This window comes from Leptodactylus fuscus, chromosome 1 (assembly GCF_031893055.1).
Source record: "Leptodactylus fuscus isolate aLepFus1 chromosome 1, aLepFus1.hap2, whole genome shotgun sequence".
Lineage (NCBI taxonomy): Eukaryota > Metazoa > Chordata > Amphibia > Anura > Leptodactylidae > Leptodactylus > Leptodactylus fuscus.
Genome location: NC_134265.1, coordinates 261,929,260 through 261,942,638, shown reverse-complemented (window position 1 = coordinate 261,942,638; position 13,379 = coordinate 261,929,260). Strand labels below are relative to the sequence as shown.

Genomic DNA, 13,379 nt, shown 5'->3' with positions numbered 1-13,379 from the left:
TTAGAAATAGCTACAGATGATGGAAGTGGATATGGAAACTACCTGCATGTGACATCATTATAATTATTTTCTTCATATGATGTGATGTCACAATGTCCTTTTTGTGGGTGCATTATCCCTGTGCTAGTTGGCATATTGCCTATTCTGTGACATCACTGTGTATCTATGTACGATAATATCCCTGTATTTATTATTCATAAGCTGGGATATAACTTAATATAAGCTTAATGACTATTTGAGTTGGTTGAACAGACATTTTTAATATGGTATAAGCTGAATTACCAGCTACCAGTTACCTCTAGTGCTACGTATTGCAGAGAAAACCATAGGAAAAAAATAGGATAAAAACTTGAATCGAATCTACCCATCATAGCAGATGTGAAGCTGCCCTGTCTAAAGATAAAAGGTGACAACTTAGGGTGTACTATCCAAGTGGGCAGTAACACTGTATGATATACAGCACACAGGGAACCCGCCCAGAGAAACAATAGTGTTACCGCCTACTGGGCTAGTTTACATCAACATTAACAAAACTCAAAAATGCCTATGGTGACATCCTATCAGATGTTAAATGTCATTGGGCTTTTCAGACCTAGTAACAGGTCTTCTTCAAGCTAACGCAAGTGTTATACCCAAACCCATTGCTTTATTTATCTTGCTCCATTTGACAGATACTGCTCATCATTATTCTTCCTCATGGTTTAGAACTTGTTGCCAAGGCTTCAGACCATCTCTGCTTCAGTGGTTGGACTGGTCATGTCAGTCCCCTTTCAAGGCCAACCATATTCTCTGCACTGAGGTGGGAGCAGTCTCTCAGCTCTGCAAAGTTTCTTTATTAGTGCCTCTGTTATCTCTTGATATAAATCCAGAGATAATATTTGCAGTTTAATTTTGAAATAAGGAGAGAGACAGGAGAGTAGGTGAAACCCTGAGATGGGAAAACTCCTTTAAGTATTGTTGCTTTGAGTTTATACCTTTAGTAAGGGTATGTTCACACAGCTTATTTTCAGGAAAATACACACATTTGTCACAAAGAGTTTTGTGTAGCATATACAGTGAAATCTCTGTGACACTGGTATCAATTGGATCATTGTTCGTATAGTGTAGACGTTTCCATGCTTGGATTTGAATCTGCATCACATTCTTGAAGCAATTTCCGAACAGAAACCATAAAGGATAACCACAAATTGGTTGGGCCCCAAATGAATGGGCTAACCAGTGTGCGGATTCACAGCTGTGCAAACTACAAATCTGTGGTAGATATCAGAAGGACTACCATGTTTTCTATTAGCAGCCATACTAACGCTCACCTTGTACATTTACTGCTTGAGCCTTGACTATTCATGTTTTAAGAGAATTTGACTAGCATTTGAGAGTGCTGTGAAGTTTTTTTCATCCACTGTTACCATAGGCTTAAAACTCTTGTCTGTAGACAGCTGACGCTAGGTTCACACCTGTGCTTGAGTTTCCACTTGGACACCCCCAAAAAAGTGAAACAATATAGACTGTAACAGGGTCCACTGGGTTTCCGCCAGAAAAAATGTGGAGAGAAAAGTCTTGCTTGCTGTATTTTTCAATTGGAATGGGGGTGGGGGGCAGAATTCCCATACAGAAAGTGAGAGCTGGTGTGAATCCAGCCTTACTATATCTCATTGTGTATTATTGCAATTTTAAAACCATTTGAGACTGCAAACCTTCCAGGTCAAGCTCTACACAGATTTCTCACTTCACCGTGTCAATCTGATGTGATATGCCTATGAAGCGTGTAGGCCTGTTCCAAATACTGCCTAATACAGTGGTAGTGGTGCCTTTAAAAGATCATTGTATCGTGTTATACTTATTATATACAAATGGAAATTCAAGCATCTTTAAATTAAAAAAAATCTATATTCGGCTGTTCCAGCTATGGATGGGATATAAAGAGTAATATAAGCACGGAAAAGATAGAAACCTAAAAACCCTGAGGCTGCAGGTTGGGGATGGCATATCCCTGGTAGGGGTTTTTTGTATACTGTTAAACTATGTAAATGTAAAACTGCTTTTGTTAGCATTCCTTCACTGTTGCTTGTAATTTGCTTTGGTAAGTGACTGGGTTCAGCTCACTCTCATGATCCCTGAAGGACTACATTGATCTTGTAAAACTAAGAAAACATTGTTGCTCTAAATGTGTCAGTTTCACCCAAACACAAGATGTAAAGAGCAGAGAGGGCAGGACACCCAAGCAAAAGACATGAAAACACGTCCAGGCTCTCCATTCTGTGCCCTTGCCCTGGCATCTTCAGCTGTTCTATAGAACCTTAAAGGAGTGCATCATTACGAGGTCCAATGGAGTGATTAAGATAATGCTGCATTATATCCTTTAGCACCTGGCACAGAATCTTAAACATGTGCCCTTTGTGCATCTATCTCAATGGCATTCTGACATTTCCCACCATGGGAATTAGATGGCACAAGACATTTACATTCATATACAATGTACAACAGCTCTGTCAGTGCATTTACATCCAGCAACATTGACACTTACATAACACTTGGAGTTTGCATTGCCTTAGTTTGGTCTCTTCTTTGACTCATGACTCAACAGTTTGCCTGGGGTGGTCACTACTTTTGACTTTGAGGACGTTATCATTTTTGAGAAAGATTGGAGAGTTAAGGCTGACTGTGTAGGAGCTTGTAAACATTGTCCCTGTGTCATGGTCCTGTCCTTTAACCATTCACAAGGCTGTAGTTGGGAGATGACACCATAGGTTCTAAGGCATGATGCAGCTGCAGCCTGCCGCCTCTTCAGAATGAGATGCTTCCTTTAGATTTTCCACAATGCTATTCAAGTGCTTATTTTCCTCCTGAAGAAACACAAACAGATGCAAACTTCTGTAAACACTTTAGGAATGAATTCAGTGAGTTTGGCCTCTCGGCAGCATTCAATAGGTGACAGAAAAATGTCTAATTAGTGCAAGTGGAAATAATAGGGCCACTTGGATTCCATCCATCCTCCTCTAAGTCTGCTTTTCCGAGCAACTCAAAACCCTTTTGTTTGGTAGGTCACTCTCTTTCAGGCTTTTGTGTTCTAATCTATGAAGAGGAGAAGTGATGAAAAAAATAGATTAGGTGGAAGTCTGCATTTAAATACAGCCTATACTATATGTTATCAAAGCTATAATGTGCAAGTGCTGCTTACAGGTGCTTGGAAACATGCCTCCATTGTGCTTAACCACAGGTATTCTGGATGTGCCAGGTGTAAGTGTCTTTATTGTCCTGACATTATAGCATGCTGCCTTTCTTTCCATATATCTCTTGCAGTAGGATACGGCGCTTTCCAGCCTACTTAATTGGTCCTTTGAAATTTGAGATATATGTTCCAGAAATTCAGTAACGCACAATTTTTCAGAAACATTATTACTATTATTATTCATTTATTTTTATAGTGTGCGTATCCATTTAATAGAGTATGTGTATAATTGGCTTTTCTATTATTGTCCTTTGCCAAAAGAGAGAATACATTTATGTTCATATCGATTCAAACATAAATATACAGAAGGCTAATGTATACTTTTAACCCTAGATGTTTATTCCTTTTTTACTTTTTTCACCTTTTGCTACCTTTACTAGTTTTCTGATCCCCTGCTTAGTTGTACTGTGTAAAATCTCTCTAAATGTCTCTAACTTTGTTTTATCTCTGTAATAAAAGGCTTTAAAAAAAATTTTTTTCAAGATTAGGAAACATGTAAAATAGAGACATGTCCTATACACCCCTTTTACCTTTTAAAGTGTACATGTCATTTCAGGCGCCTTTTCAAGATAAACTATTATGTGTGTGTACATGCGGAGTAACTCTCTTTGTGGTTACTATATGACTTATATGTTCCCCTCTGCGTACCTGTATCTTTATACCTGTAGTTTGCAATCCTTTCCAAGCTGGTGGCTGGAAACTAGCTGTCATATACTGGTCACAGTGAGTAGAGGAGGAATCAGCACTGCCTTAGATTGCGTACTGCACAATTCTCCCTTAGAAGCAGTCCAGTGGAACTTGCCATGATATTTTTTTCTTCCTATGAAATTGGAAGCATATAGAGGTACCGTAGAGGGCACACACATCTCTATGGATACCCCAGAATGGATCTGTACAGATGGGACCCACAATACCAATATGTGCATAATCTATACTCAGATCCATCAACCAATATGCATAGTTATTATTCTAAATAATCAGCTGTGGCTGTATGACCACTTTCCGATGCAGAGATGTGTGTAATTCCAAACCTAAGCATTTTGTGTGGAGCAATACAGTATTTGACTTTCTTGCCAGGGATTTTCTTTTACACTCACAGAAACTACAGCCAGTTTCTTAGGAAATCATTATCAGCATGTTTTGAAGTGTAGGAGAAAGTTAGAGTACTTGGATGAAACCCACAAACACAGCGAGAACAGACTCCATGCAGATGTTGTCTTTGATTGGGTTCAAACCCAAGATCCCAGTGCCAGAAAGCAACCATGCCAGCCACTGTATGACGGTGCTCTAGAATTGCTAAAGTCTTTTATCCCTTTTATTTCCAAATTCCAGGTTTTGCACATTGGGTAACATTTGCATGAAGCTGTTGTGGTTTCTTCTAGGTTTTTTTTACATACTTTAATATCTGCTTATCAGTATTAGAATCCTCAGAAATTGCTCAAATATTATGTTTGTTTTCTTGATATTGCAAGCCATCTGTACTGTACTGCTAAACTTACTTTGGACATACTGTATGTTTACTAAGGACCCTTTCACACTAACAATCTTTCTGTCCATGTGCTACCTATGAAAAAATGTGACAGCACACGGACAATACACAGACCCATATAGTCAATGGGGCTTTTCTCATATCTATTTTTTTGTGGACAAAGAGACAGGGAGAAAAAAGGTAAGGACTATTTTTTTTCTCATTTCTCTACTCTTCTTTGCCATTCATGTCTATAGGACTGTAAATAAAAGAAAAACAGAAAAAAGACATCATCCATGTGTTGTTGATTTTTTTACACCTACAATGCTACAAATGTGGAGTGATGGGCAATATTTTACTCCTGGATTACTCTGCTTTTGCAGGAGCTGCCTGTCAATTCAACTTAATAGTCGGGCAGCGCTTGTTGTGAAATCAGGAGCAGTCTGGCAATTTATATGAATAGCCTAGCAGCTTCTACTTTCCCCACTCCTATCTATACTTCAGTGTGATTGGGTTACTCTTGATCACATTAGCAATAGGTCACCTAGTATCATTTTATGAGTATGTATTAGTGAGTATATTTTTTTCATTTTGCTTGTATTTTGTGTTTTTTGTCCTTCAAATTACAGAATTGCTTGTCTTACATCAGAATATTTGGACTCCATCGATCTTTTTTTTTTTTTAAACTTTTTTAATTAAATGGTCAATGAGTGTTGCCTGTGTTTATAAAAACAAATTTGTTATGTATCTGTTTGTTTGTTTTTTAAACTATATTACTGCCTTAGTTATAGCCACTGTCTGATAGACATTTTTTATTACTAAGGTGGTGCTTAGTGTTATTGGGTAAAAAGGCACTAAGGCTCCGTTCTCACGGAGTAACGCGCCGCTCATTTAGACATGTATACACGTGATTTCAATGGGTGTCGGCTTACGCGCGTAGCACATTGAAATCAATGGGTTACAAAGCCTCAAATTTTAATTTTTGAAATTTTCCAGTAGCTGCTGCATCCCCCCCCCCCTCCCCAGGCTTATACTCGAGTCAATAAATCTAATAAGGACACAATGCAGCCTAGCCATACACATAAACGTATCTGATAAATATCTCTTGAAAAAATTATCCTGGGGATTAAGGTGCAGTTACATAGTACAAGCAGGGCAACAAACAGTTTATGTAATCTGATGAGGTTTTGTAGACTTTTGTCTGCTTTGAACAATATGTATATACAGTATATTCCAAAACTAAAGAGAATGACCTTATTGCTCACTCACAGCAATGTAATATTGCATTTAAACTTGGGGCTACATAGTGACTTTGGGCACAAAAGGCCCCCAAAAATTGATTGATCATTCTTTGCAGTACCACCTTTCCATTCATTTATATTAGATGCAGTAACATGGTAACCTTTGGACACATGGCAACCCTAGTCTTATACAAGTTTTAAGAATTGTAACTTTGGAGAGATGTACAGTTAGGGCCAGAAATATTTGGACAGTGACACAAGTTTTGTTATTTTAGCTGTTTACTAAAACATGTTCAGAAATACAATTATATATATAATATGGGCTGAAAGTGCACACTCCCAGCTGCAATATGAGAGTTTCCACATGCAAATCAGAGAAAGGGTTTAGGAATCATAGCTTTGTAATGCATAGCCTCCTCTTTTTCAAGGGACCAAAAGTAATTGGACAATGGACTCTAAGGGCTGCAATTAACTCTGAAGGCGTCTCCCTCGTAAACTTGTAATCAATGAAGTAGTTAAAAGGTCTGGGGTTGATTCCAGGTGTGTGGTTTTGCATTTGGAAGCTGTTGCTGTGACCAGACAACATGCGGTCAAAGGAACTCTCAATTGAGGTGAAGCAGAACATCCTGAGGCTGAAAAAAAAGAAAAAATCCATCAGAGAGATAGCAGACATGCTTGGAGTAGCAAAATCAACAGTCGGGTACATTCTAAGAAAAAAGGAATTGACTGGTGAGCTTGGGAACTCAAAAAGGCCTGGGCGTCCACGGATGACAACAGTGGTGGATGATCGCCGCATACTTTCTTTGGTCAAGAAGAACCCGTTCACAACATCAACTGAAGTCCAGAACACTCTCAGTGAAGTAGGTGTATCTGTCTCTAAGTTAACAGTAAAGAGAAGACTCCATGAAAGTAAATACAAAGGGTTCACATCTAGATGCAAACCATTAATCAATTCCAAAAATAGACAGGCCAGAGTTAAATTTGCTGAAAAACACCTCAAGAAGCCAGCTCAGTTCTGGAAAAGTATTCTATGGACAGATGAGACAAAGATCAACCTGTACCAGAATGATGGGAAGAAAAAAGTTTGGAGAAGAAAGGGAACGGCACATGATCCAAGGCACACCACATCCTCTGTAAAACATGGTGGAGGCAACGTGATGGCATGGGCATGCATGGCTTTCAATGGCACTGGGTAACTTGTGTTTATTGATGACATAACAGCAGACAAGAGTAGCCGGATGAATTCTGAAGTGTACCGGGATATACTTTCAGCCCAGATTCAGCCAAATGATGCCAAGTTGATCGGACGGCGCTTCATAGTACAGATGGACAATGACCCCAAGCATACAGCCAAAGCTACCCAGGAGTTCATGAGTGCAAAAAAGTGGAACATTCTGCAATGGCCAAGTCAATCACCAGATCTTAACCCAATTGAGCATGCATTTCACTTGCTCAAATCCAGACTTAAGGCGGAAAGACCCACAAACAAGCAAGACCTGAAGGCTGCGGCTGTAAAGGCCTGGCAAAGCATTAAGAAGGAGGAAACCCAGCGTTTGGTGATGTCCATGGGTTCCAGACTTAAGGCAGTGATTGCCTCCAAAGGATTTGCAACAAAATATTGAAAATAAAAATATTTTGTTTGGGTTATGTTTATTTATCCAATTACTTTTGAGCTCCTAAAATGTGGAGTGTTTGTAAAGAAATGTGTACAATTCCTACATTTTCTATCAGATATTTTTTTTCAACCCTTCAAATTAAACGGTACAATCTGCACTTGAATTCTGTTGTAGAGGTTTCATTTCAAAACCAATGTGGTGGCATGCAGAGTCCAACTCGCGAAAATTGTGTCACTGTCCAAATATTTCTGGCCCTAACTGTATGTATATATTATATGGAGAGAGAGAGAGAGAGAAATACGATGTACAGGGCTTATTACAAGATAGACACTTTAATGAACCGTGTACCTGTGTGTAATGGATATAGATAATAATGTTTTCCTGTTTGCAGGTGTTTTTGAAGGCTTGTATCCGGGTTCATGACAGTTGTACAGCAGCTGCCATTGTATTTTTGATTGACCGATTTCTATACTGGGCCGATGCATCCACAAGACTGCTGTCTGTTGCCAAAGTTTTACATAAAATTTGGCCTTCCACCCCAATAGCTCCGCAGGTGGTTATTCGGCAGGCTCGTATCTCCGTAAATTCAGGTGACGTACCTCTCGTTGATCTTTCTCTGTTTTCTCAGCTTAGTCCCAATTAGGAGCTACTTGACTTTCAAGAGGACACTCTGTGCCATTATAGGAATGACATTCCTCTGAACCCAGTGGCATCTTTTGAAACCTAGAGCCAGCCTCCCTTTTCTGCAACAAAGGAACCAGGATAAAGAGTTTGTGAGTCAAAAGAGGTAGAGAGATTTGTGAAAGGGCGTGGAAAATACTAATTGGGGCTTTTGTCCCCTAACAAATATTCCCTGCTGGTTTCAAACAGGGGTATCTGAACTGCTTTACTTCTGATCAAGAGCCTGTATAACACAAAACACAATCTAGGAGCTTGTTCGTATATTCTGTTCAGTAGGACCACTTGACTAAACAAACAATACAGTTAACAAAGCCCAGGTTCCTTCTTATACATCAGGCATCAGGTAATTGTCAACCAAAAGATCTCCGGGTGACTATTAAGAGCACCAATACCCCTCTATTCATTAACATACATATTCCGCTGAGTTGAATGCACATAATATTGTTTATGGAGATGGCTGCTACATATTTCCACTTCTGCTTTTAATATACATTGTATGTACACCAAAGTATATATAGCTGCCATCACCGTGTTACAGAGCACATTAAATGATAAGCAACATACCTTTAAGTATGTGACTTTTGTAGATGTGCAGAACAACAGTTCACATGTGCATCAGTTCACAAATGCACATTCCTTCTCAATTCAGTTCTATGCACTTTATGCATCTTCTGTAGTCCTATTAAAATGAATGATGCCACAGAAAATGAGGCCACGTTAACCTGATGTCAGGTGGAGCCTTTTGCAATGAATTCTCTTTGATTTTAGCATATGGACTTACAAGACATGAGGACCCTTGATGCCAGTTGCGAGCTTGCGTTATTAACTTATGTTTTGCAGTATGCGGCCAGGCCCTGTTATGCGGATGCTGGTGTTAGTGGGATGTACGTATCTAAGTGTTGAACAACCCTCCTAGTTTAAAAGTATGAGCATTAATAATAGGCTATTAGCCAGCACTGTGCGCCTTGCATTATCATGTGATCAGCACCTTATACAAGCTTGTGCATTTGAAATTCAAGGCATCCACCCACCTTATGGGTTGTAGGCATATGAGTGGTTGTATTCTCACCTACACTTGTGCCATCTCCACCATATCCACACGTTTGTGTCTGTGTGCACCCTGAAGAGAACTATGGCTTCACCTGACTTAAAGGGATTCTACCACTAAATATGTATTTTTGTGCTTTAGACATCCGAATAGCCTTTAGAAAGGCTATTCATCTCTTACCTTTAGACGTGGTCTCCATGCCATCGTTCCTTAGAAATACAGTTTTTTATTGTATGCAAATGAGTTATCTCGCAGCAATGGGGGCAGCCCCAGCGCTCAAACGGCGATGGGGGCGTCCCCACTGCTGCCGGAGAACTCTCTCCAGCGATGCCTCCATCTTCAGCTGCATCCTCCCCTTCTTTCGTCGTCTTCCATCTGGGTCAGCTCCGACACCTGCGTAGTCGGCTCTGCCAGTGAGACACTAGTAGAGATGACTGTGAAGGCGTCGGAGCTGACCCAGACGGAAGACGACGAGAGAAGGGGAGGATGCAGCTGAAGATGGAGGCGTCGCTGGAGAGAGTTCTCTGGCAGCAATGGGGACACCTCCATCGCCATTTGAACGCTGTGGCCGTCCCCATTGCTGCGAGATAACTCATTTCCATACTGGTAAAAAACTGTATTTCTAAGGAACGGCGGCGCGGAGACCACGTCTAAAGGTAAGAGCCGAATAGCTTTTCTAAAGGCTATTCCGTCGCCTAAAGCACAAAAAATAAATATTTAGTGATAGAATCCCTTTAAGGTAAATGTGAGCTCTTTTTGCCAATAAGGGAAAACTTGTATAAACTAGTATAGAACTCTGCTGATTCACTTTCTTGACACTAGAGCCATAGGCAACTATGTTTAGTGAGGGGCTACCATGGATTTCAGTAGAAACATCTGAAAATCTATTATGAAACAGGGAAGACTTTTACCTGCCATTAGGGAATTTAAGGAACTGAAAGGATGAGTTTTTCTTGTTCAGACACTTGCTTATTTTTCTTACATATATGGCAGTATATAGTATGTCTTTGAAGTGTGGGTGGATACCGGAGTGTCCAGAGGAAACACAAACATGGAAAACATACAAATTCAAACCCAAGACTCCATCACTGCAAGACAACAGTGCTAACCACTGAGCCACTTTGCTATTTAATGAATACTTTGGAAACTAGGATTATATGTTTCCATGATCGTGATATGGCTATTGGGGTTAATGAGTTTCATTTTTATTTATGCAGGAAAACTTTTGAAAGCTGAATATATATTAAGCAGTTTGATAAGTAACAATGGAGCAACAGGTAAGTGGCTCTAACCAGTAAGAAGTTGTATGCTCAACCTGAAAAGGTAAGCATAAGGTGTTTTAACCACTTATAGCGAAGTACAAATTGGCATTATTATGTTTTATTCTAAGTTAAATGTAAAGTAAATATTTACGTTTTATATGTCTTTTATATATAATATTCATTTTAAAGAGATGGCGGAAAATTCAGAAAAATAAAACAAGTAACACAATTGCGCAATACTCACAGAATCCACTATCCAAATAAGCAGAAAGTAAATCTACATATATTCAGGTCACTTGTCAAGAAAAAATGAGGGTATGTTAACTCTACCATCTTACAAGTCCAGTGTCGTAGGATCAGAACAACGGACTAAAAAGCCAACAGAATGACTGATGCTGACTGGGCACCCTCCACCTGCTTCCATCTTCATTCACTGTAATGTTAAAAACAATATAGAAGACTAAACAGAGAAATAGGTATATCAAACTACAAAGACATCCAGTGTTTCCAAACTAAGAGAAATTTGGAGTGTGTACTTAAAGGGATCCTATCATTCACACACTATTTTTTTCTAGGTACCACATCGGAATAGCCTTAAGAAAGGCTATTCGTCTCCTACCTTTCGTTGTCTTCTCCATGCCGCCGTTCGACTACAATCCCGGTACTTGTCGGTATGCAAATTAGCTCTCTTGCAGCACTGGGGGCAGGCCCAGCACTCAGACAGCACTGGGGGTGTCCCCAATGCTACGAGAGAACTCTCTCCAGTTCCAACTCCATCTTCTTCAGCAGCATCATCTTCAGCCTCTTCTTCTGGCGGTGGCTTGTAACTTCTAGGCCTTGGACTGCGCATGCCCACAGGCCACGAGAAAATGGCCGATTGCACAGTATTGTAAGCGCCCATTTTCTCGTGGCCTGTGGGCATGCACAGTCTGCTCTGCTCAAGGCCCAAGGCCTAGAAGTTACAAGCCACCGCTGGAAGAAGAGGCTGAAGACGACGCTGCTGAAGAAGATGGAGGCGGCGCTGGAGGGAGTTCTGTCACGGCATTGGGGACACCACAGTGCTGCGAGAGAGCTAATTTGCATACCGACAAGAAGCGGTATTGTAGGCGACCGGCGGCATGGAGAAGACAACTAAAGGTAGGAGACGAATAGCCTTTCTTAAGGTTATTCCGACGTGGTACCTAAAAAAATAGTGTGTGAATAATAGGATCCCTTTAATTCATAATTTGACAGTTCCTCCAGATGGAATATATCTGCAACTTTACTAAGCCATTGGAAAATTGATGGCTGTGCAGAGTGAGTATTGAAGGGTCCGAGATGTGTAGGTGGGATACCCAGTAAAACCTGTTTAGGGGTAAGAAACAAGATAAACCAGCAAACTATACTAGTTATTCTTTAGAATTCTTCCCAGAAGGAGTTAAGTTTATGGCACATCCACCAAATGTGCAGGTATGAACCCACGTCTGAGAGGTGCCAACCTGCAGGTGGGGTCAAACAGTTGATGGGTGGAGCCATTCCGGTGTCTTATACCATCTTATAATCACTCCTGAGGTTTAATATATCTGAAAGGACAGTGAGAATGCTTCAGAATAGTAGTGGTGTCCTCTCTTGTCAAGAATTTAGCCAAGTCTTTCCCTCAGACTTTAACAAAGCTGTGGGGGAGGTACAAAGTGATCGGAGCAATTAATTTTTTGTATAGGAACCCATTGAGGTGAGGAGTAGAACACGTATTCTGCAACAATGTCTCAAACCAGGTATGGTCACTGAGTGGGTCTCCTTCTTTAAGAATGGTTATGTGGTGTAATTTTAGTTGAAGGGGCAGGAGAAAATTTTGATCTAAGTGTGGGATATTGTGTGTATGTCATCCTGGGAGTGAGAAGGAGGCCACCAGGTTGAAACAACGGAAGACAAATCGATTCAAGTTTTTTGGTAGCATGGGGAGGGATTGAGGACAGGGCCAGTCCAAAATGATCTAGGAACTTCATAACTGGGAAGGAAAATCTGCTGATATTGGACCATTCATTCAAGTATTACCAGTGATGCCTTGAAAAATCTGAGGGGCATTTGAAGTCAGTTCTGCTTCTTAGAGATGGTGTGACTTGGACGGGATGTGCTAGACAAGGAGGATGCTCGAGGGAAGTGAGCAACACTTCGAAATAGGAACAGTAACTATTAATTCTTGAATATTTTGCTTTTAATTTCATTTTCAATTAACAGGCACTTGGAGTTATGCTAAAGAGAGTGATAGACTTCTGGTGCAATCTGTTTGCATCCAAATTCGAGGACAAATCCTGCAGAAATTAGGTAAAGAATTTTAAATAACATTCATTCCTATTACAGATCTACATGTTGTGCATATTGTTTTGCAACATAAATTCAAGGATGAAATACTTCAACAATAGATATTATTTTATAGAAAATAGTTAAATAACCTAAACAAAGACTTATTGGGCTAGGCCAATTGTAAAATGGGAAAAGGAGCCAAAATGGCTGAAGTTTTGCATGGATTTAAGCTTTGTATGATTTATGCTTAAATGTAAGGTTTATGCATGCCTAACTTTTAAACAAATTTACCATAAATCACTAGCACAGTGTATATAGTACATGAGGAATAACGCTATTCCTGGCCAATATATGATTTCTGTTTTTATAAAATTTCTCCTTTTGCAGACTTTATTTTTAATTCTCGGTTCTCTTTGAGATGGAAGTTAAAGACTAGCTGCTATGGTGTCTCCCATGCACTGCACAAATTAGAGGAGAATCTGTTTCCTAACTTCTTCTCTTTCAGAAGTATCTGCAGGATCATATGGGACATTATAATGGAAGTTCTGACC

General features: G+C 39.9%; 1 protein-coding gene across 1 annotated transcript in view; it reads left to right on the top strand.

Moving 5' to 3' along the window:
• The window catches only part of ALPK1 (alpha kinase 1), a 136,274-nt gene that overhangs the window by 90,191 nt on the left and 32,704 nt on the right, over window positions 1-13,379 (top strand). The window contains exons 4-6 of the mRNA XM_075286392.1: window positions 7,946-8,144; window positions 10,501-10,560; window positions 12,763-12,849. Coding sequence (XP_075142493.1) covers window positions 7,946-8,144; window positions 10,501-10,560; window positions 12,763-12,849 — 346 coding nt within the window. The remainder of the gene's footprint in view (window positions 1-7,945; window positions 8,145-10,500; window positions 10,561-12,762; window positions 12,850-13,379) is intronic.